At 50.2% G+C, this 22,295-nt stretch overlaps 1 protein-coding gene across 1 annotated transcript in view; it reads left to right on the top strand.

The window, feature by feature from the left end:
- Nucleotides 1-21,270, top strand: part of Tbc1d22b (TBC1 domain family member 22B) — a 55,063-nt gene extending 33,793 nt beyond the window's left edge. The window contains exons 9-13 of the mRNA XM_048451264.3: nt 6,418-6,524; nt 7,321-7,396; nt 10,472-10,599; nt 10,865-10,960; nt 19,289-21,270. Of these exons, the coding sequence (XP_048307221.3) occupies nt 6,418-6,524; nt 7,321-7,396; nt 10,472-10,599; nt 10,865-10,960; nt 19,289-19,417 (536 nt within the window). The 3' untranslated portion in view covers nt 19,418-21,270. The remainder of the gene's footprint in view (nt 1-6,417; nt 6,525-7,320; nt 7,397-10,471; nt 10,600-10,864; nt 10,961-19,288) is intronic.
- The last annotated feature ends 1,025 nt before the right edge of the window (nt 21,271-22,295 follow it).

Raw genomic sequence — 22,295 nt, 5'->3', positions numbered from 1 at the left:
GAAAGCCCTCCCTCCCAGCATCTGAACTGGTGGATGGACTTCTTCAGTCTCTCTCTGAGGCTCCTTTTCTTTGCCGTGACTGCTGGTCAGGCTCCATTGCTGGCAGAGGGGCTCTTTCCCCGCTTCTCCATCTCCTTTCTCCTGGAAGCTGCTGGAATTTGCAGTTTGTCCCTCTTGCTTTTCTCTTAAAAATAAAAATTTTATTAGCTTTATGCTAATAAAATTGTCCTGGAGCAGCAGCTCTCAGCCTGTGGGTTGTAACCCCTTTGACAAGCCTCTGTCTCTCATAATGTTTACAGTTTTTAACAGCAGCAAAATTATGCCATAGCAACAAAATAATTGTATGGTTGGGGGATAACCACAACATGAGAAACTGTGTTAAAGGGTCACAGCACTAGGAAGGTTGAGAACCACTATCCTAGAGTGAAGGAAAAAGTAACACGTGCTTATATATATGGTTGGGAGAACAGATGCTGAACTGAAAAGGACAGGAAGGGACTGCTAGATTTTGTGATGTCATCTTAGCTGTTTTGCGGTGTGATGACAAAATGCCCTCTGGCTTCTTGACCATTTTTTGGGAGAAGTGACCACTCCTCCTGGGCCATATCATCCCCTTCAAAACAGTAGCCCAGAGAGAGCTAGGTGTAGGTATACTTGTAGGTGCAGGTGGACCAGGTGAGTTCACTGCAGCTTGGGCAACTTCCACTGCGGTGGAGTAATTCTGACGACTCTGGGAGGTTGTGGCTGACCAGCAATACGGAGCTAACCTTCAAGAGACCAAAGAGATGGTGCTGGCTGGTCCTGGGAGCCGAAGGTTGTGGCTGGAGAGACAGTGAGGCAATTGGAAGCCAATAAAGAGGAATTTCTAGGTCTGTTTTGTCCAAATTTTGTTGAAACAAGGCAGAGATCCCTAGGACCTCGGCCCTTCTCCATACTGACTTCTAACACCTGGGTTCCCTACCTGTTGCTAATCACACAGTGAAGAGCTCTGATTCCGGTAGTCTGTGGCATGAGGAGTGGAACGGACACGGACTCTCTGGACATGTGTCCCACTTGGGACCCCAGCTCTTCTTTTTTTAAGCTGGAAGAAGCAGCCTTTGGTATGAGAGACGGGCAGGGAGTGTGTGAAGTCCTCCCAGTGGCAGCCATGTAAAGATAGCTAGAGTGCTGAGCGGAGTGGTATCCCTGTATGTGAGTGCTCCCTGGGGAGGCCACTGCTGGGTTTCCTGTCCCTGAGGGGGTGAGTGCTCCCTGGGGAGGCCACTGCTGGGTTTCCTGTCCCTGAGGGGGTGAGTGCTCCCTGGGGAGGTCACTGCTGGGTTTCCTGTCCCTGAGGGGGTGAGTGCTCCCTGGGGAGGCCACTGCTGGGTTTCCTGTCCCTGAGGGGTGAGTGCTCCCTGGGGAGTCCACTGCTGGGTTTCCTGTCCCTGAGGGGGTGAGTGCTCCCTGGGAAGTCCACTGCTGGGTTTCCTGTCCCTGAGGGGGTGAGTGCTCCCTGGAGAGGCCACTGCTGGGTTTCCTATCTCTGAGGGGGTGAATGCTCCCTGGGGAGGCCACTGCTGGGTTTCCTGTCCCTGAGGGGGTGAGTGCTCCCTGGGGAGGCCACTGGGGTTTCCTGTCCCTGAGGGGGTGAATGCTCCCTGGGGAGTCCACTGCTGGGTTTCCTGTCTCTGAGGGGGTGAGTGCTCCCTGGGGAGTCCACTGCTGAGTTTCTTGTCCCTGAGGGGATGAGTGCTCCCTGGGGAGTCCACTGCTGGGTTTCCCCATCACTGAGGGTGACAGTGGCAGGTGTGACTTGTCAAGTATCAGACCTTGCTTTCTCTTCAAGCAGTGAATGCCACCTATCCCTGCCAGTCATTAGAAAGCCATAGCAGGTTATGTGTATACTGGCCTTTGCTCTTACCTCTTTGGCCTTAACTCTGAATCCCTGTGTTGTTTAGGTTCCTGTGATCAAGTGATCAAGGGTCCTCCATCTAGTGCTCAAAGGCTGCCCTAATAGCAGCTACTGATCTTTGCTCAATAGAGGCAACAGAACCTCAGGACAGTAGAGAAAATCTGGAGGCAGGCATGCAAATTTTTAAAGATTTATTTTTAATGTGTGTTTGTTTCTCTCTGTGTGGTGTGCACATGAGTGCAGGTACCCGTGGATCCTGGAAGGGTCGATTCCCTATCTCTGGAGTTCTAGGCAGTTGTGAGGCATCTGATGTGGATACTGGGAACCAAGCTCATGTCCTTTGCAAGAACAGCCTGCATCCTTAGCCACTGAGTCATCCCTTAGTACCACAGTGTTGTTTATTTTTATGTGTGTGTGTGCCATGTGCATACAGGTCTCCGTGGAGGCCAGAGAATGGCTTTGGATTCCCTGAAGCTGGGATTGCAGGCGGTTGTGAGCTATTCCACATGAGTGTCTGGAACCAAACTCAGTTCTTCTGCAAGATCTGCAGGTGCCCTTAACCACTAAGCCACCTCTCTAGCCCACATACTGGTTTTTAAAATTAATTTTAACCAGGGTAGTGTTATATCTGTCTGCCTCAGCTATCCCACATTGTAGCCCTTATGTGTCATTCTGAGCCAAGAGTCAATGCTCTGATTGACAGGCCCGTGTGATGGTGCCTCTGTGGCCAGCAGCTTCTCTGTACTTCCAAAATGACATATTTCTATGACAAGCAGAGATGTGGGCCTTGTGGAACAGAACCACCTCCCTGTGGGTTTCTTCTCCAGGAGCGCCTGAGGCTGACTTTCCTCCGCATGCCTTTGAGAGAGCCTGTATCCTCTCAGGCTCTGGCTTCCTCCACCTCTTCTATTCCATCTGGAGGATTGTGCTCTCATGGTCTTGTCTGCTGTCATCAAGCCCTGGCATGAGAATCTCAGGTGACTAACACCAGCAGTGTTTATGTGTCCCTCCAACCACCTGAAGTTATACACAGGAAGGTAGCATAGTTCTTGATTACTCCGAGAGTTGAGGCTGGAGGATTACTTGACTTTAGGAGGTCGAGGCCAACCTGGGGGACATAGACTCCTTCTCAAAACAAAACAAAACTGTGCTTTCTTATTCCTTTAACTGTATGGTCATTTACTTCTTCTTAGTTTGTGTATAGTATCTGTAGGAGTGAGTGTGTACAGGTGTGGGCTCACATATGTATAGAGGCCAAAGGTTGGCAATGATTGACTGCAATTGCTTCTGGTATTTTAGGGGTTGGACTGTTTTGTTTTTGAGACAGGGTCTCTCATCAGACCCAAAGTTCATCAGTTCAACTAGGCTGGCTGGCTGTGAACTTCAGAAATCCCCATCTCCACCTGCCTGTGCTGAGGTTATGGATGCTCACTGTTGAGGGTGGTCACTGTTGAGGATACTCACTATTGAGGATGCTCACCGTCGAGGATACTCACTGTTAAGGGCGCTCACTATTGAGGATGCTCACTGTTGAGGGTGCTCACTGTCGAGGATGCTCACTGTCGAGGGTATTCACTGTCAAGGATGCTCACTATTGAGGATGTTCACTGTCGAGGGTACTCACTGTCGAGGATGCTCACTGTTTTGAAGATGCTCACTGTCGAGGATGCTCACTGTCGAGAGCGCTCACTATTGAGGATGCTCACTGTCGAGGGTGCTTACTGTCGAGGATGCTCACTGTCGAGGGCGCTCACTATTGAGGATGTTCACTGTCGAGGATGCTCACCGTCGAGGATACTCACTGTTAAGGGCGCTCACTATTGAGGATGCTCACTGTTGAGGATACTCACTGTCGAGGATGCTCACTGTTGAGTGCGTTCACTATTGAGGATGCTCACTGTCGAGGATGCTCACTGTCGAGGGTGCTCACTGTCGACAGTCGGCTTTAGACAGTGTTGGGCTCCACGCTCAGGCCCTCACGTTTGCATGGCAGGTGCTTTATCCTCTGTGCTGTCTCCCCAGCCCCAGCGGATTCCTGTGAGTAGAAAATACTGTGCAAGGGATTTTTAGTATTTTGGAGACAGGGTCTCACTGTGTAGCCCTGGCTGTCCTGGAACTCACTCTGTAGATCAGGCTGTTCTCAAACTCACCGAGATCCTCCTTCATCTACCTCTCAGGTGCTGTGTGTGCTGTGTGTGCTGTCATGCTCAGTTTGTGCAAGGGGTTCTTATGAGTCTGGTTTCAATATGAAGGGAAGGAACGAGGGAGGGAGAAGAACTGGGAACCAGTGAAGCCTCTACAGTTGATGGCTTTGAGTGTCTGAGTCCTTCCTGATGGTGGAGGCTGGGGTTGCCCCGGGACCTGCCAGGGCTCCTGGAAGTGCCTGGAGCAGTGAACCTCCAGCTTTGAGGAGAGCTGGGCAGTTCTGCTTGGGACTTCCAGACTGTTTGTGAGGCTCGTGTTCCACTGACTGCTGTGGGACCAGGACTCTAAGAGTTCTGAGCGAAGTCAGCGCTAACTGGAGCCACGGCTCCAGTGCGTTTTACCAGCTGATCAATAGCTGTGTTCTCGGCAAGCCCAGAGAGGCCAATTTTGTTTTCATAAAGAGCTTTTTGGTTTTCCCATTTTGGATGCATTGCCTCTTAAAATGGCCATAAAACACCCTTAAACTCACTCCCTGCAGTCAGTCCTGGCTGCCATACACTCCATGACAACCACAGACACAGTCCCCACCTGGGGCAGTGAGGCTGGCGAGCTTTCCTGCTGAGCTCCAATTATGTGTGGAGTTTCCTCAAGTGGACGGTTAATGATCCTTCTGAACAGATTGTTTATGCTGAATGAAGCCCTCCAGAGCACACAGCACACACTCCTCCCTCTGCTCAGCCCATCCTCCCAGTAGGCAGAGGAAGTGCAGTGAGCTGCCCCACACCCTGCCCCAGGAAGTGCAGGGATATCACCACCACCAGTGAATGCCCAAGGCACATGGCTGGCCATAGTCCCCCGACTCGTGGCTCCCAAATAGGGTTTCCTTTATCCGTAGTCCCTTTGCCCCGGCATAGCTGAAGGTTTGGAGATGGAAGTTACTGAGTGTAGCACCTTGCCAACTTGAGACTCCTTGTTAATTGTGGTTTTTCCTACTTAAAACCAAAAGATCGGAGCAGAAAACTGGAACATAGGGCTGGTGAGACGGCTACTCAGGGGAAGGAACTGCCACCAAGCCCTAGTGACTGGAGTTCAATCCCTGGAATCCACAGTGCAAGGAGAGAACCAACTCCCACAAGCTGTTCTCTGCCCTCAACATGAGCACTGTGGTGCATGCTTTCACACAACACGCATATGCAGGCACTTGCATACACATGAGCACTGTGGTACTGCTGTGCATGCTCTCACACACAACACGCGTGTGTGTGTGCTTGCACACATAAATGGGAAAAAGAACTTTGAAATTTGACCTCCCCCCAAGACAAGGTTTCTTTGTGTAGTTTGTCCTGGAACTCACTCTGTAGCCAAACTGGGTCTACAATGATGGGTCTAAGGAGAAAAGCTGCCTTTTGTGCAGAGCTAACGAGCCTAGGCATTGCTACGGGACTTATGAGGCAGGAGCACCCACCTTACCACACCCCTCCCTAAAGAAGGCCCACAAAGGGACACCCTTGGCCTTCTCCTTTAGGTTTCTTAGTCTCCTCTGCTTAGACCTTGGACTTCACAGCCCCTCATCCCTGCTACTAGCTGGAATTTCCATGAGAGTTAGTAGGCATTTGGGCTGGAGAGACGACTTGGTGTTAAAACAGCTTCCTGCTCTTTAGAGGACCTGAGTTCAGTTTCAGTGCCCACAACTGCCCTGCCTGGAACTCCAGCCAGGGATCTGACACCATTGTCTGGCCTCTGCAGGTCCCTGCACATGAATGGCATATAAACATATAAACACACACACACACACACACACACACACACACACACACACTTCTGAGGCCCTGCACTTAATGGCTGACACTTTCTTATAACTCCTGGTCTCCTTTTGTATGTTGTGGCTATATATATGTACAGTTTTGCTGAGTCTCCAAGATGATGATATAGAAATACAGTGTTTCTCAATGGCATTTGTCTACAAAACGTGTGTGTGTGTGTCCTATATCAATGAGAAATACCAGCATGATGGAGTTAAATCCTAGAGGCTCCCACATGTACCAAGTCTAATGCCAGCATTGAGGGAGTCCATCCCTATGTTGAATGGGGGCCTCTGACCCAGTTGTCCTATGAGTATGGTAGACAGCTCACTGAACGTCTGCAATCAAAGTTCCCTGAGTTGAGCTGGGTATAGCTCACTGAGCAAAAGTCCTAAGTGGTCATTTTCTTATTATAAATGTCAAGGAAGAGCAAGGTATGCTGGGCTGGAGTGAGAAATGGCCGTCAGTGTTACAGTGAGATGCCTGGGAACTACAAGATGCACTGTGGACCACAGTCAACTTTCTCTCTCCGTTTTCAGATAAGGCTCTGGATTTTCTTCACCTTTTGTTTTACAGAAGAAGATGTGGAGAACTTTGATGTGACCAACTTGTCTCAGGACATGCTGCGAAGCATCGAAGCTGACAGCTTTTGGTGCATGAGCAAACTGCTGGATGGGATCCAGGTGAGCCGTCCCCAGCCCGGTCCAGGACTCCCTTAGGTCTTTTACTTCCTTATAGCCCTTCTGTGTCCCGCAGGACCACCCCCTGCCAGTGCTCCCCTTCTGTGTCCTGCAGGACCACCCCCTGCCAGTGCTCCTCTGCCTCTTCTATTAGCTCCACTAGACACTGGTCTAGTGTCCCTCAGAGTCTGAGGAGAGCACCGTGTTACCCTAGCCCTTGCTCTCACTGTGTGCCCGGCACAGTGCAGGGCTCCAGCAGCCTTTCACCACGTGCTACAGTTTTATGAATCCTTCATGTTCCAACAGTATCACTAGCCGTTAGCACTGGTGAGCTTTGTTTCCTTTTTAATCATGTGTCTCTGTGGGTATGTGCGTATGAGTGCATGTTTTCGTGGGAGCCAGAGGTGTCAGATCCCTGCATCTGGAGTTTCAGGTGGCTGTGAGCCACTGGATGTGGTGCTGGGAACCACAGTGGCTCCTCTGGAAGAGAGTATGCACTCTTGACCACTGAGCTATCTCTCTAGCCCCTGGTCTACTTTTAAATGTGCTTCAGGGACTAGGGAGAAGACTCGGTTAATAAAGTAAACCTGAGCCTGATCCCCAGCACTGGGAAGGTGCCTACCGCACTCCGTGAATTCCAGGCTCAGTGAGACCCTATCTCACAAAACAAGAGGAGGATGTGTAACACAGACACACACGCCAGCACTGACCACAGCAGAGCAGCCTGTGCCTGCACAAGCTCTTTGTGGTAGGCAGCTGCTTTGGACTCTGCTCACCCCAATCTCTGTGTCCTTTGCAGGATAATTACACCTTTGCGCAGCCAGGGATCCAGAAGAAGGTCAAGGCCCTGGAAGAGCTTGTCAGCCGGATCGATGGTAGGTTGAGAGGACAAGACTTCTCTAGCAGTAGCCCAGTGTAGCCCTCCCCGCTCGCTTCCCAACTTGTCCTTGCTGTGACCTTGCCTCTGCAACCCTGTCTGGGCTCTTCTGCTGTTGTCCCAAGGTCTTTCCATCTCGTTTCCGGCACCAAGTTCTCATTTCTCCCACAGCTCTGTCCTAGTCACCCCGTCCCCTTCTCCACAGCCCCGGTCCTCCTAGAAGGACTTACATTCTTTTACTTGTTCTTCTTTCAAACCATTGTCACGGGACTGGGTTTTCTTTCTTTTTTTTTCTTTTTTTTTTAATATTTATTTATTATGTATACAGTATTCTGTCTGCTTGTATGCCTATAGGCCAGAAGAGGGCACCAGGCATCATTACAGATGGTTGTGAGCCACCATGTGGTTGCTGGGAATTGAACTCTGGACCTTTGGAAGAGCAGGCAATGCTCTTAACCACTGAGCCATCTCTCCAGCCCTGGGTTTTCTTTTTAAAATGGTTTATTTATTTTTATTCGATGTGCATTGATGCTTTGCCTGCATGTGTGTCTGTGTGACAGCGTCAGGTCTCCTGGAACTGGAGTTACAGACAGTTGTGAGCTGCCATATGGGTGCTGGGAACTGAACCTGGGTCCTCTGGAAGAGCAACCAGTAGTCCTCTTAACTGCTGAGCCATCTCTCCAACTCTGGGACTAGTTTTTCTAGAGCAGTGTTCTGGCTGTGCCCTTCTTCTGTTTTGAAACCACCAGTGGCTTCCCATTGCCTTTAGCATCCAGGCTTTGGACTGACCTTGTCTGTCAGTGGTGATATAACAGCATCCTAGGCTTGATACAGGCTCTCCAAATCTGACTAACATCTCGGTGGGACTTCCCATGCTCCAAACTCCCACCCCCTACCCCAGACAGATATCTGGGAGGAGCAGGTGCTTAGAGGAGTGACCAGGAAGCCTGGTGACTAGGACTCAGTGGCCAGAGAGATGGGGAGGGGATCTTCCCTGCATCATGGGCCTAGCAGGGGAACCTGTGACATGATATTTCTTAGACCAGTGAGCTTGTAGTGGTGGCTTCTTTTTGGGGGATGGGCTTCAAGACAGGGTTTCTCTGTGTAGCTCTGGCTGTCCTAGAACTCACTCTGTAGACCAGGCTGGCCTCAAATTCAGAGATCTGCTTGCCTCTGCCTCCCAAGTGGTAGGATTAAAAGCATGAGCCACCACCACCCGGCTGTAGTGCCTTCTTAAAGACTGCCATCCCCTGCGACCTCTCTCCTATCAGACCTTTTGCTCCATCCGGCAGAGCCGTCCCCTCTTTCCCCAGGTTCTCTTGTCATGGAAACCTTCTTGGTTTGTCTTGCTCCCTCCATCTTCCCGTGGCCTATGGTCTTAGTGCTCAGCTTCACTTGTCTCTCACAGTAGTGTTCTGTGGTGACCGGAATTTTATTCCTTTGAGTCTCACTGCTCTGCCCCTGCTGCTGGCCTCCATGGTGAGGCCCATTGCTTCCCTGAGCATTGTATGGGGCGCCTGCTGTCCTAACTTCTGGGGAGTTGAGTGGCTTTCTGGATTAGTCATCAGTTGGATTCCGGAGGGCAAAGTCAGTAGTTTCTGCTGCTTGTATCTCTTTTTATTTTTTTCTGGCCCAGGTAAATAAAGGCATGGGGCTTAAAAACAGCAGAGTCTTAAAAGTGTATACACTGGGCCAGAGAGCTAGTTCATTCAGTTAAACTTGCTGCCAGCCTGATCCTCATGGTAGGAGAGAACTGACTAACTTAAGTTGTTCTCTGACACACACACACATACACACCAACCACCACACACACACACCAACAAACCACATACACACATAACCATACCACACATACACAACCACACACACATAACCACACATACACAACCATACACACGTAACTACTCACATACCAATCACACACAATCACAAACATGTAACCATACACACACTAACCACACATACACAACCACATACACATAACCACACATAACAATCATATACACGTAATCACACATACACATAACTAAGCACACACACACACGCACGCACTAAATAAATGTGCACCACATCTTTGTTCTTCCTCACTATAAAAACTAAGACTGCAACAACAGCAAACCCCTCACATCGTGGATGCCTTTACTCATGGAGTCATTTTGCTGCTCTCTCATTATCCTGTTTTATGAATGAGAAGACAGTGATTTAAAGCCACCCCCTCACGGGGGCTGGAAAGACAGCTCATTGGCTACAAGCAGTTGTTGCTGTTCTGGAGGATCCAGTTCAGTTCTGAGCACCCACATGACATGGCTCACAACTCTCTGTGACTCAGAGAATCTGATGTCTCGGACTGCACTTGTGTGCACACACCCACGTGCAGAAACATACACCTACGTTTGTACACATCCACTTGTAGACACAGACGCCTCCATTTGCACACATCCTCGTGCAGACACAGATGCCTACATTTGCACACACCCACGTGCAGACACGTGGCTTGTTTAACTTGCTCAGGGTACTACTACACAGGCTCAAGGGTGGGGGCTAAGTGACAGGTGGCAGCTGGTTTCTACTAACTATGCAGAATCCACCCCCCACACACACAAAAAAGAAGAAATAACCAGGCATGGTGGCACACACCATGCACTCAAAGACAGGAGGATCTCTGTGAGTTTGAGGCCAGCTGGTCTAAAGAGTGAGTTCCAGGACAGCCAGGGCTATACAGAGAAACCCTGCCTCAAAAAACAAACAGTCTTCTGGTGAGTCTTTGCTGGCCATCTGTCAGGGAAGCTGAAAGGAAATGGCCAAGATGGCCTCCGGGGTTCCTTTCTATTAGGCCCAGCCGCCAAGTTCACCTCATGTCCCTTGCTTCGTGGCCAGAGCAGCCCCAGGAAGACAGAAGGCACATGGGAATAGCCTAGTGGGATGGTGGTCGTGCTGTGTGCTGGTGTCAGCCATGAGCCACACTGAGATTGTGGGACCGAAGGGCAGTCTGCAGGAGATGGGGCTGGTAAGAAACAGAACCTGCTCCTGGCCCTGAGGCCTGCTGCTGGCTCCTGACTGGTGTCCCTTTCAGAGCAGGTACACAGTCACTTCAGGCGGTACGAGGTGGAGTACCTGCAGTTTGCCTTCCGGTGGATGAACAACCTGCTGATGCGGGAGCTCCCTCTCCGCTGCACCATCCGCCTGTGGGACACGTACCAGGTATGGAGGGAGCCCGTGCTCTCCCGACTACCCCTGGTGGGCCAGCCTCCTGCGGAGTGTGAGGGCTGAAAGTCTCTCTGTCCACTTTCAACTCTGTCCGCTGCAGTCTTCAGAAATCTTTTCAGCTCTGTCGGCTAACATTTGCTCTGCCACATAGCGAGCACTGGGATGGGTTTTCCACCTTCCAGATGTCTCAGAAGTGCAAGGCCCACAGTGGCGTCCTGCTGGGCTCGGAGCCCTGCCTGACTCTTCTTTTCTTCTGCAGTCTGAGCCAGAAGGGTTCTCGCACTTCCATCTCTATGTGTGTGCCGCCTTCTTGATCAAGTGGAGGAAGGAGATTTTGGACGAGGAAGACTTTCAGGTGCGTGGCCGGAGGAGTGAGGCCTTGGCATGCTGAGGACAGAACGGATGGATGCTGTGGATGCGTGTCTGGGACTGGAAGGGCAGGGAACTCAGGGGAGGCTGCCCTGCAGTGGGGCCAGAGGTCTTCCCAGTGAGAAGGGTTGTTGTCTCCAGAAGGCTGCGGAGTAACTGTCCAGGCCTGAGAGATCCTCATGCAGCCATGAACAAGTGTTGATTACAGACCTGCTCTGAGAATCACCCCTGAGACCCAGGGCATCCTGGGAAGTGAAGCAGCTATTCTCACAGCACACATGCTGAGGAAAGACAGGCAGCAGATGGGAGGCAGGAGGCTTAGAGATGCTGGGTGATAGCATGCATTTCTTCAGGGTCCCGCGCTGTCCAGCAGGGACCCTCAGGGGCAGGGAAGGGGGAAGGCTGCAGTGGTCAGGGTAAGCTCACCAAGAAGGGAACCATTTGAGCAAAGACTTGAAGAGGGTAAGGAAGCAAGCCATGTGACCACTAGGGTGGAGGAAATGGCCTTGTAGAGAATTTAAACCGGCCGCGTGCCTGGCTATTTAAGGGACCGTGAAGTGAGGCCTGAAGCAGGGTGGCCAGTGGAATAGTGGGGGAGGTCAGGTCTGAGACATCAGGAAGGCCGCCCTGGCACTCCTGGAGGGAAGATGGGTCATAGGAGTGGGCGTGAGCTCAGAGACTGCTCTGGTTTCTGGGTGGCTCCCAGATGTGGGGAGTGTGGCCACGGTAGCCACCCTGGACACTGCTGTAATTCCTCAAGGGGCACGTGGTCATGGGTGGTGATAGTGGAGGTAGAAGTGGCCGTGATTGGGGTCTTCTGTAAGTAGAGCCGGCTTCTTTGGTCTGGGTTTGGATTGACAGAGTCAGATGGACGAGAACGATTCCTGAGTGTAGTGGGGCGGATGTGTAGGGAAAGCAGGGCCTTAGTGTCGAGAATGTTGAATGTGAAATCTCAGGCTGGGTGTGGTGGCCCCTGGCTACATAGGCAAGTTTGAGGAAAGCTTGGGCTACAGGAGGCCCTGCTGCAGAAGAAGAGAAAGAAAGAACTTTAGACACACAGTGGAGATAACTAGGCAAGTAAATGTACACGTTAGTGTTAGTGTCTTGGTGTCTAAGCAACAGGGTAGACTGGGCGCATGAGTTTAGAAACCTTTGGTGTAGGGGCTGGAGAGATAGCTCACAGTTAAGGTGTCATAAGTGCCATGTACAAGAGCAGGTAGGGAGCCCTTGCTCAGGGTGTCTGCGCTGGCAAAAAGGCCTCTGGGTGCCTGTGCAGGTCCTAGAAGCATATAAGCAAAGGGGACTGACTCTTTGAGGAGAGGCCGCACAAGAGCCTGAGGACTGAAATGTCCACTTCCCAGCTTACCCTGAACTTGCTCATAGCGAGCCATGAACTTGGCCCAGACTGAACTATGCCAGGTGTTTTCCAAATAGAGGAGCAGTCAGTACAGCTCCAGCCAGCCGTACAGACATCAGCAGACACCATAGTTCAAGGGAAGGTTCTGTGTCCGGCAGGGAACGAATGCCTTCCAAGGGAAGGTTCTGTGAGAGTGAGGGGGGTAAGGTGCGTGGGAGGAGGAGAAAAGGAGATCATTTTCGTGTCATGGGCGATGCAGGAGCAGGACAAAGCTGCTTGTTAAAAACAAATTGTTTATTGCAATGCTGGAATTAAACTCAGGCTCACTCGCTAGCAAGTGCACTATCCTAGGAGCTGCATTCTGGGAGACTGTGGGGTTTACCTAAGACAGGTGAGATTTACCCCTCCCCCCTTCCCTCATCCCACATCCACAGCCTCAGTCCTAAAGTCTGGCTCTGTGTATCCAGCCCTGACCTGCCCCACTCACTCTTGGATGTGGGGTTAGGGGTAGGTGAGGGTAGGGGTGACTTTGGTCCCACCCCATCAGAGAGTCAGGCCCCATTATTAGGCACCAAGTCCATAGTGTTAAGGTGGATTTTCATTTCAGCTCTTCTGAGCTAAGGCTGCCTACATCTACAATAGCAACCTGCGCTGGGAGAGCCAAGGGATTCCCACTGCAGCTTCTGGTTTCTATTCCCAACCCTTTAGCAGAACACACCACCAAGGCAGGTTGTGGACGTGAGACCCTGAGGAAACCTTCTCAGAGGTAGTTGAGTCAAACCCTGGATGGAAGTCCTGAGTTCTCTGCCCTGGAAAATTGACAGGCCTCCTGTGGGCACTGCTACCGCCTCCTGTGGGTAGTGCGACCTACCTTAGCACAGCCAGACATGCACAAGCTACTGGGGCAGGAGGGAACCATCTCTAAAAATCAGAAATCCAGCAGTGTGTGAGCTGTGCCAGACTGTGGGCATGCTGGCAGACAGCTCCCCTAGGCAGAACAAGTAACTCACTGAGAAGCACTTAGTTCCAACCTCACCCAAAACCAGGCAGAGGCTGCTCACTCTGTGGTCCAAGAAACCATCTTATCCACTCTAGGACGGGTCAAGGCAGGTGCTCTCTGACCTTAGATGCTCAGCGTTCATATGGAGAACCATTGAGCAAGAAGCCAAAGGCCTAAGGATCAGAGCCCCTTTAAATGCACATTAAAGAATCAACAGGGAGTCATGGGGCTGCTGTCAGTCTCAAGGGAGCTTTTCATTCTGTCTGTGCACGAGCTCCACCCTACCGAGGACCTCTTCTAGGAGAGAATTGAGGCTTTGTTTTTATTTATTCAATATTTTCAGATAGGGTTTTATGTAGCCCAGGTTGACCTCAAACTATGTAACCAAGGATGGCCCTGAACTTCTCCTCCTTTCACCCTACCCCACCCCCAGGCTCCCAAAATGCTGAAACTGCAGGGGTGCCTCACACTGCACCACCCACCACACCCCAGACTCCCAGAATGCTGGAACTGCACGGGTGCACCCCACCCCACCAGACTCCCAGAATGCTGGGACTGTAGGGGTGCACTCTCAGGCTTAGGCCAGTCAGAATTCCTAAGCGAAACATTGCAAGGCGGTGGGATATACTAGACCTGGGCCACAGAGTACAGATAAATCCATCCTTGACTCAAGGGTACAGTTGTGGACCACTGGCCGAGTGCAGGTCCTATTCACATACATTTGGTGTAGTGCCACTTTGAATCCTGCCCAGAAGTGTGGAGGGAACCCTGGGAAAGGAGGGTGTAGCATGACTAATAAAAACCCAGAGACAGAAACTGGGGTTTGACCTGAAGTTCAGAAAAGCAAGACAGCCAGCCACTGGCTCTTAACCTCTACCTTAGTCTGAAATGTCGATCCTGCCTCCAGGAATCTCAGAATGAGACTGTAAGCTGTCTCCTCCCCTTTTTATATTCCTCTCTAGGGCTGGGATTAAAGGTGTGCACCAGTGAGATTAAAGGCATGCACTGCCCAGTTTCTATGGCAAACTAGTCTGGCTACTGGGATTAAAGGTGTGTGTGTCACCACTACCTGTTCCGTAAGGCTGACCAGTAGGGCTGTTTTACTCTGCTCTTCAGGCAAGCTTTATTTATTAAAATACAAATGAAATATCACTACAAGAGGGTCTTCCTGAGAAAAGCCAAAGCTTTTAGACATTCAGACAAGAAGCCATTAAGGGAGAACCCTCGGGAAGTCTGTGCTGAGCCATATTCAGGTAGATGCTCATTACCATGTTCTCACCTGAGTCCACTCGGCATCTGCGAAGAACATTTGGACAGTGCAGTGATTCTATACATGATATCTTACTTAATCAGATAGTTTTCTACCTTTTTAAAAATAATTTATTTTTGTTTTTTATGTGCATTGGTGTTTTGCGTACATGTATGTCTGTGTCAGGGTGTTAGATCATGGAGTTACTAACAGTTGTGAGCCACCGTGTGGGTGCTGGGATTGAACCCAAGGTCCTCTGGAAGAGCAGTCAGTACTCTTAACCACTGAACCATCCCTCCAGCTCCGTCTTCCACCTTTTAAGTCCATTTACTCTTCATTCCTTTTTAAAAGATTTATTATGGGCTGGAGAGGTGGCTCAGTGTTGAAGAGCACTGGCTGCTCTTCCGGAGGACCTGGGCTCAGTTCCCAGCACCCACATGGTGGCTCACGACCATCTTCAACAGGATCTGATGCCCTCTTCTGGCACACAGGGCTACATGTAGAGCACTCATACAGAGAATTAAATAAAGCTTTTTAAAAAAGGTTTATTATTTTTTTAAAAAGCTTTTGTTTCCATTTATTTTTCTGTGTGAGTGTCTTACCTGCATGTTTGTATATACATGTGTGTCTGTACCTTTGATGTTCAGAAGAGAGCATCAGATCCCCTGGCGCTGGAATTACAGATGTGAACCATCACATCGGTGCTGGGAACTGAACTAGGGTCCTTTGCGAGAGCAGCCAGTGCTTGCTCCTCTGGCCTTCTGTCTAGTCGTTTTCCTCCAGCCCTTGTCCGGTACCCTTCTTTTTGGGATGCTTGGGTTCCCAGCAGGTGCTTGAGCCTGCCTGGCACTTCTGCATCCAACTCTGAAAGGTAGTTGCAGGCTTCCCTCCAGCCTTGCCCTGCAGACAGGCCCAGGCCTGTGCTAGTTCACCTGACTGCACACCCTACTTAGGGCTCCTGAGGGACTGCTTTATAGAAGATCTTCAGTCCGACTCTGATAGTGTCTGCTATCTGGGCTAAGCGCACCTGACTTGTGACCAGCACCTCTCTCCCTTGGCCGTGGTTATTCAGTTTCACCGTTTTTATCGAAAGAAAGACTCCCAATTTTTCCACACTGCTAAGCTGCTGTGGGGCAGGGAGCAGGCAGAGGTGGAAAGCTGCAGTTCCAAGAGCTGCCACCAGGTAGCAGAGTGGCTCCTTACAGCTAATCCTCTTTCTGCGCTTGACCAGGGATAGAATTTATTGAGAAGTTTCTAGAAAGCTTCTACTAAAGCTAGAGTTAGAAGTCAGGCGCCCATCCCAGAAACGGCGTCCTTCTCCCGAGCACCACTCGTGTTGGTTGGTTTTGCTTGCAAGTTACATAAAAGCATGGAATCATTATGGAAATACTAGAAGTTTCCGGTAAGGGGGCTGTGAAGAGGGCCAGCGAGATGGCTCAGTGGGTAAAGAAAGGTGCTTGTCACCAAGCCTGAGACCGAACTCTGGAACCTACATAGTGGAAGGGGAGAACCTGCTCCTAAGGCTGTCCTCTGGTCTCCGCATTCCACATTCAAGCACACACTTACACAGAATGGGCAAACCTAAAGAAAGTTTTTGAGACAGGGTCTCTTTATGTAGCCTTGACTGTCCTGGAACTAGCTATGGAACTCACTGCATAAGCCAGGCTGGCCTGGAACTCGGAGAGCTCTGCCTGCCGGAATTAAAGGCATGTACCACCACATTTGGTTTAATTTCTGGTTTTGAAAATCTATTATTTCATGTGTATGAATGTTTGCCTGCATTCATGTTTGTGTGCCACGTGTGTGTCTAATGCCTGTTGGAGGCCAGAAGAGAGCATCGGATCCCCTGAAACTGGAGTTATATGGTTTTAAACTACCACGCAGGGGCTGGGAATCAAACCCAGCTCTTCCGGGAGGATAGCAAGTGTCTCTGAGTCAGCTCTCCAGCTCATCTTGTGTCTGGAGGCAGGCTCTTTGACTGAACCAGGGCTCGTTATTTGGGCTATGCTGTTTGGCCCCAAGCCCCAGGATTGTCCTGCCTCTGCTGCCTGCAGTGCTGGAAGTATAGACACGAGCCACTGTAGCCAGCTTCCCCCAGTGCTGGCATCAAACTCAGGGTCTCCTGCTTCCCAGGGGAGCACTTTACCACCTTCTCCCCAGCCCCGGGACTATTCTTTAATTAGAAAAATAAGAATGTCCCGGTTTGATTCCCAGTACCCATAAGGTGACTTAAAACCATGTATCTCCAGTTTGGCAATCCAGTGTCCTCTTTGACCTCCAGCAGGCATCAGGCACACACGTGGTGCACAGTCATATGCACCCACACACAGAGATACAGACAGGGCATGAAACAGCAGCAACAGTAATTTGATGACTGAAGTCCCATGTTCATTGTTATTTTGATGCTATCCCTTCAAGGACTACTTCCATGGAGTTGTTTGTGGGGTCAGGGCTGAAGCCAAGTAGTGGTTGCCACGTGTCCCCGTGACAGGTGACAGGACCAGAGCAGTCCTGGTGACAGGAATGGTGCCGGTGGAGACTGGGGCACGATGAGTGGGTGTGGCTGGGTGGGTGTGTGTGCAGGGGAAGAGTGAGCAGTAGCCTGGCAGAGCTGAGAACTGGGGCTCACCAACCAGGCCAGGTGCTGGCAGCAGGTGAATACGTTCTGCTAGTTACTAGTGAGATCAGGGCACGCGTTAAATGCAGGGGTTGCACTCTGCAGTCTCAACAGGAATGATTTTAAATGAAGAACCCAATTAAGGATCTAACAAAAGGAAGATAGGTAGATAAATTGCTTCTTTTGAAATATTCATTTGTGAAGGCTGAGTAGAGAACCATGAGAATTCTCTCTGTCACATTCACACAACACACACCGCCACCACCACCACCACAACCACCACCACTATGACATTAGTTTTCTTTCTATTGTTTCAGTTTTAGTGTGAGTGCTACAGAACAAGCCAGAAGGCTATCATTGGCGACAGTGCTCTGAGACAGTTGTACTCTGCAGCCCAGGCTGACTTGGGTCTTGCGGCCTTCTTCCTGCCAGTCTTCCAAGTGCTGGAATTACAGGTGTGAGCCACTATGCCCAGAAAAGATTATACTTTTTTATTTGGTTGGTTGGTTTTGTTTTTCAAGACAGGGTTTCTCTGTAGCTTTGGAACCTGTCCTGGAACTAGCTCTTGCGGATCAGGCTGGCTTTGAACTCACAGAGATCCGCCTGCCTCTGCCTCCCAAATGCTGGGATTAAAGGTGTGCGCCACCATCCGGCTTACTTTTTAAGTGATTAAAGAACTAGCATATGATAGATGAAATCCTCAGTTCAACTTCCAGCACTGGAGAAAAACGTGCATCCTTTATGGGATAATTGCAATGAAAACTTCTAAAAAAGAAACACAAAAATCTAGACATGGAACACACATCTGTAATTCCAAGTTGTGAGTTGGAGGCAGGAGGATCAGAAGTTCAGAGTTGTCCTTAGTTACATAAAAAGCTCAGTATTAGCCTGAGATACACGAGATCCTGTCTCAAAAAATAAAGTAGGGCCTGGAGCAAGGTTCAACGGTTTAGAGCAGGCACTGCTCTCAGAGGATCCAGATTTGACTCCAGCACCGTGTCAGGAGGCCTACAACCTACTGTAACTCCAGCTGCTCAGGATCTGGTGCCCTCTATGGCCTCCATGGTGGTCCACACTCACATAGACACACTCACGCACACTCATACACACATTCACACAAAATCTGGGGCCTGGAGTTGAGAGCACTGGCTGCTGTTCCAGAGGTCCTAAGTTCAATTCCCAGCACCCACATGGTGGCTCACAACTGTCTGCAACTCAGTTTTAGAACTTTGGACACCCTCACACAGACATATATGCAGGCAAAACATCAATGCACATAAAACTTAAAAATTGAAAAAAAAATCTGATGCCAGAGAGTGTGGTACATGCATTTAACCAATCACTATGGAGGTAGAGAGACAGATGGATCTCTGTGAGTTTAAGGCCAGTCTGGTTTACAGAGTGAGTTCCAGTATAGCCAATGATACACAGAGAAATCCTGTCTCAAAAAAAAAAACCCAAAATAATAAAATCTGAAAAAGAAAAATGAACAAAGTACAATTAAGAAACAGATTTATGGAAATAAGACTGAGGGATTGAATGTCCCCAGAGCAGTGGTTTCTCGTTTGTTTGTCTTGGTTTTTCTGTTGTTTTTTTCTTTCTTTATTTTATTTTCTTGGTGCTTTAGCTTGTATGTATATCTGTGTGAGGGTGCTGGATCCTGGAGTTACAGGCAGTTGTGAGCTGCCATATGGGTGCTGGGAATTGAACCCGGGTCCTCTAGGAAGAGCAGTCAGTGCTCTTAACCGCTGAGCCATCTCTCCAGTCCCTTGTTTCTCTGTGTAGCCTTGGCTGTCCCTGAACTAGGAGCAAGTGTTTATCTTACTCTCTGCTATTTTTATTGTGGTCATTCTCTGCTCATCATATTTGGGAGAGGCAGTGTTGTGTGTGGGAGACTCTGGGGGGTGGGGTGGTTTGAACTCCTGGACTAAGAAAGGCGCCCAGAGCTGCATGATGTGTAGGAGGCAGAAGACTGGACCCTTGGGTTCATGTGGCCCAGGAGGAGGGCCCCATTCCAGGCCCTGCAGCAGGGTCTGCGCCTCCCTCCAGCTGCAGACTGTAAAGAGATGAAGGGCCTTCCTTGCCTTGCAGGGCCTCCTCATGCTGCTGCAGAACCTGCCTACGATCCACTGGGGCAATGAGGAAATCGGGCTGCTGCTGGCCGAGGCATACAGACTCAAGTACATGTTTGCAGACGCCCCCAACCACTACCGCCGATAGGTGCTGTCTCCCCCGGGGACCCAGACTGCCCCCATCTCTGATGGCAATTTCATCACTGTGGCCACTGTGCAAGCCGTGGACCCCGGCCAGGAACCACTCCTGCTGTACAAAGCTCACCCCCGGCACCACCGCCCAGGTCTTAACTTCACAGCATCCGCCACGTCGTGTCTCTGGATGTGTCTGGGACCACTGTCAGTATTCTGTGCGTGTGGATGGGTCCAACTCTGGGAGGGGCAGAGGAGGAGGTGACACTGGACACAGGAAGCTCCGGTTTGCCCTACACTGCCCCTCCAGACACTGCTGGCTCTACCCAGGACCCAGCTGGTGTGGTTTCCTTTTACTTTGTTTTCTTCTTTTTAACAGGAAAAACACAAATTCTCATCCCGCGGCACGGGGTATTCCGCTCTCATGCTGCTGCTTTGTGTGACTCATTCGATCTGGTCACAGGTCAGGGACTCTTTGTTTTCAGAAGACCCTGGCCCCACCCTTCTCCCCCTCACTCCCGGCCTCTTTCTGCCCCAGCTGAGCCAGCGACACAGTGAGTGAGCCCTTCCTTCTCAGGTGGAGGAGACACCGTGTTCATAGCCCTGAGGAGAGGCCTACACGCAAGGGCTAGGGATTGCGTCTCCCCTTTCCTCATCTATGATTCTCACACGGTGTGTATGTGTGTGTGCTCGAATGATCGCGGGGGTGTGTGTGTGTGTGCATGTGTGTTTGTGTGTACAAGCCCATCAGCATTTTGCCACATGTCTGAATTCGTGTTCAGAGGAACCCATCAGTACCAGTTAGGAAGGACCCGAGGGACCAAGCATCTGATGGTCCCTTGAGAGGGACCAGGGCAGAAGAGGGAGAAAGAGGATGGTTTTGTTTTATTGTTTTCTTTCTTCTTCTTTTTTTTTTTTTTTAACCACCTCTTCAAGCCCTTTCCCAGGGTGAACCACTCCAAGATATTATGTATAAATTGTGTTATTATGTATATGGGTAAAGGTGTACAAATCTATGTCCTCTTTGTAGCAGATATGATTTTATATTTATAGTGTGCATTGACATGTGAAAGCAATCTAGGTCATTAGCACAGATGAACTTGCTGGGTGGGTAGCTTAAGGGGAGGGACCTGGAGGGTGTGGCCAGCAGACATGCTGTCTGTCAGTGTCTCCGCCTTCTGCTTCCAGCCCCTCCTTGGGCCTCTGTGAACACCTGGCCTGTCCTTCCCCTCTTCCATGGCAGAACTCCCCTCTACTCACCCCCAGCATCTTCCCAGGAAGGACCACAGAGGCAGAAGCCCCCCTCAGGTTTTGTGGCCCCATCCTTTGGCTTCCCCTGTGTAAGTCAGCACTGTGGTCAAGACAGAGACTGGCTGACGAGTCTGTGCCAAGAGAAGGGATCCCCGTGTGTCCCCAAGATGGGGGGCCTCTTCCTAGAGTGGCACTAGGTGTCCCTTGTCACCATCACACCCCCCACAGCTCGTGAGGCGTCTGACCCATGCTCGAGTTCTGGTGTTTGGTGGAGAAGCCAGGCGGTGTTCCTGGCGGTGACACCTAAGGTCGCTTGCCTGTGTCACTCCACACCGTGCCCTTGTGAGTTAGGTCCCTCATCCAAGCTGATTCTCAGGCGTTCTTCCCCGTTCCCCACCCACGTTTCCGTGTGCCTAAGTAGTCTCCACAGATGGGGACTCATGGCCCTCCCTCAAACAGATTAACTAAAGAAAGACACTTGTGTTCCCAAGTGGTGGTTTTATTTTTTTAGTTTTATGTTTGTATGGGAAATTGTGGATAAAGTGAGTGGATTGTAAATAAATGGTGTGTTTCCTCCTCCATCATGAGCTTCTGTCTCATGAGGTCCGGAACCCAGAATTAAGTGTCTTTTTCTTCCCCTGGATTTTTCTTGCTGGGTGTGGGAGTGGGGTCAAGGGCTAGAGAAGTGGTCCCATGGTTAGGAATGTCTACTCTCCTTCCCAATAACCACCTCTGCTGATTCACGGTTGCCTCTAGTCCAGCCTCAGGGGCGTTACTCCCTCCTGTCCTCTGCAGACACTGTACTCATGTAGCTCCCATGTGCACACGCGCGCGCACACACACACACAAAAATCTTAAAAAAGAAATGGGGTGGGTGCTGGAGAGATAGTTCAGAGGTTAAGAGCACTAGCTTCCAGAGGTCTTGAGTTCAATTTCCCAGCAACCAAATGGTGTCCCAGACCATCTATAGTGCCCTCTTCTGGCATGCAGAGTCATGCATGCAGGTAGAAGACTGTATACATAATAAATAAAATCTAAAAAAGAAAAAAAAGAAAGAAAGAAATGTGGTTAAACCTTGAATAGGCCAGCAGCATTTCCAGGGGACATCAGCGCCTGCTCTCAGCAAGAGACTGCCAAGTGAGTAACCTGTTTCCTCAGGGGGTGCTTTCAGACTGACCTCACGTGGTCATGTGCAGCACTGTGACAGAGCCTTTATGTGGAGTATCTCTCATGTCCACAGGAGCGCACCTCATGAGGAGGTGAGAGAATGAACCAGTGTTGGTGGAGCGGGCCCCTTGTTTGTTCCGGCTGACTGATTAGCTTACACCCGAAATAACAACACAGAACTGTATTAACTAAAACACTGCTTGGCCATTAGCTCTAAGTTCTTATTGGCTAACTCATTTTTTTTTAAATATTTATTTATTTATTATGTATACAATATTCTGTCTGTATGTATGCCTGAAGGCCAGAAGAGGGCACCAGACCTCATTACAGATGGTTGTGAGCCACCATGTGGTTGCTGGGAATTGAACTCAGGACCTTTGGAAGAGCAGGCAGTGCTCTTAACCTCTGAGCCATCTCTCCAGCCCTTGGCTAACTCTTACATATTAGTATAACTCATCTCCATTAATATGTGTATC

This window comes from Myodes glareolus, chromosome 18 (assembly GCF_982192425.1).
Source record: "Myodes glareolus chromosome 18, mMyoGla1.1, whole genome shotgun sequence".
NCBI lineage: Eukaryota > Metazoa > Chordata > Mammalia > Rodentia > Cricetidae > Myodes > Myodes glareolus.
The sequence above is the reverse complement of the archived record's forward strand: the minus strand, read 5'-3'. Positions and strand labels throughout refer to the sequence as shown.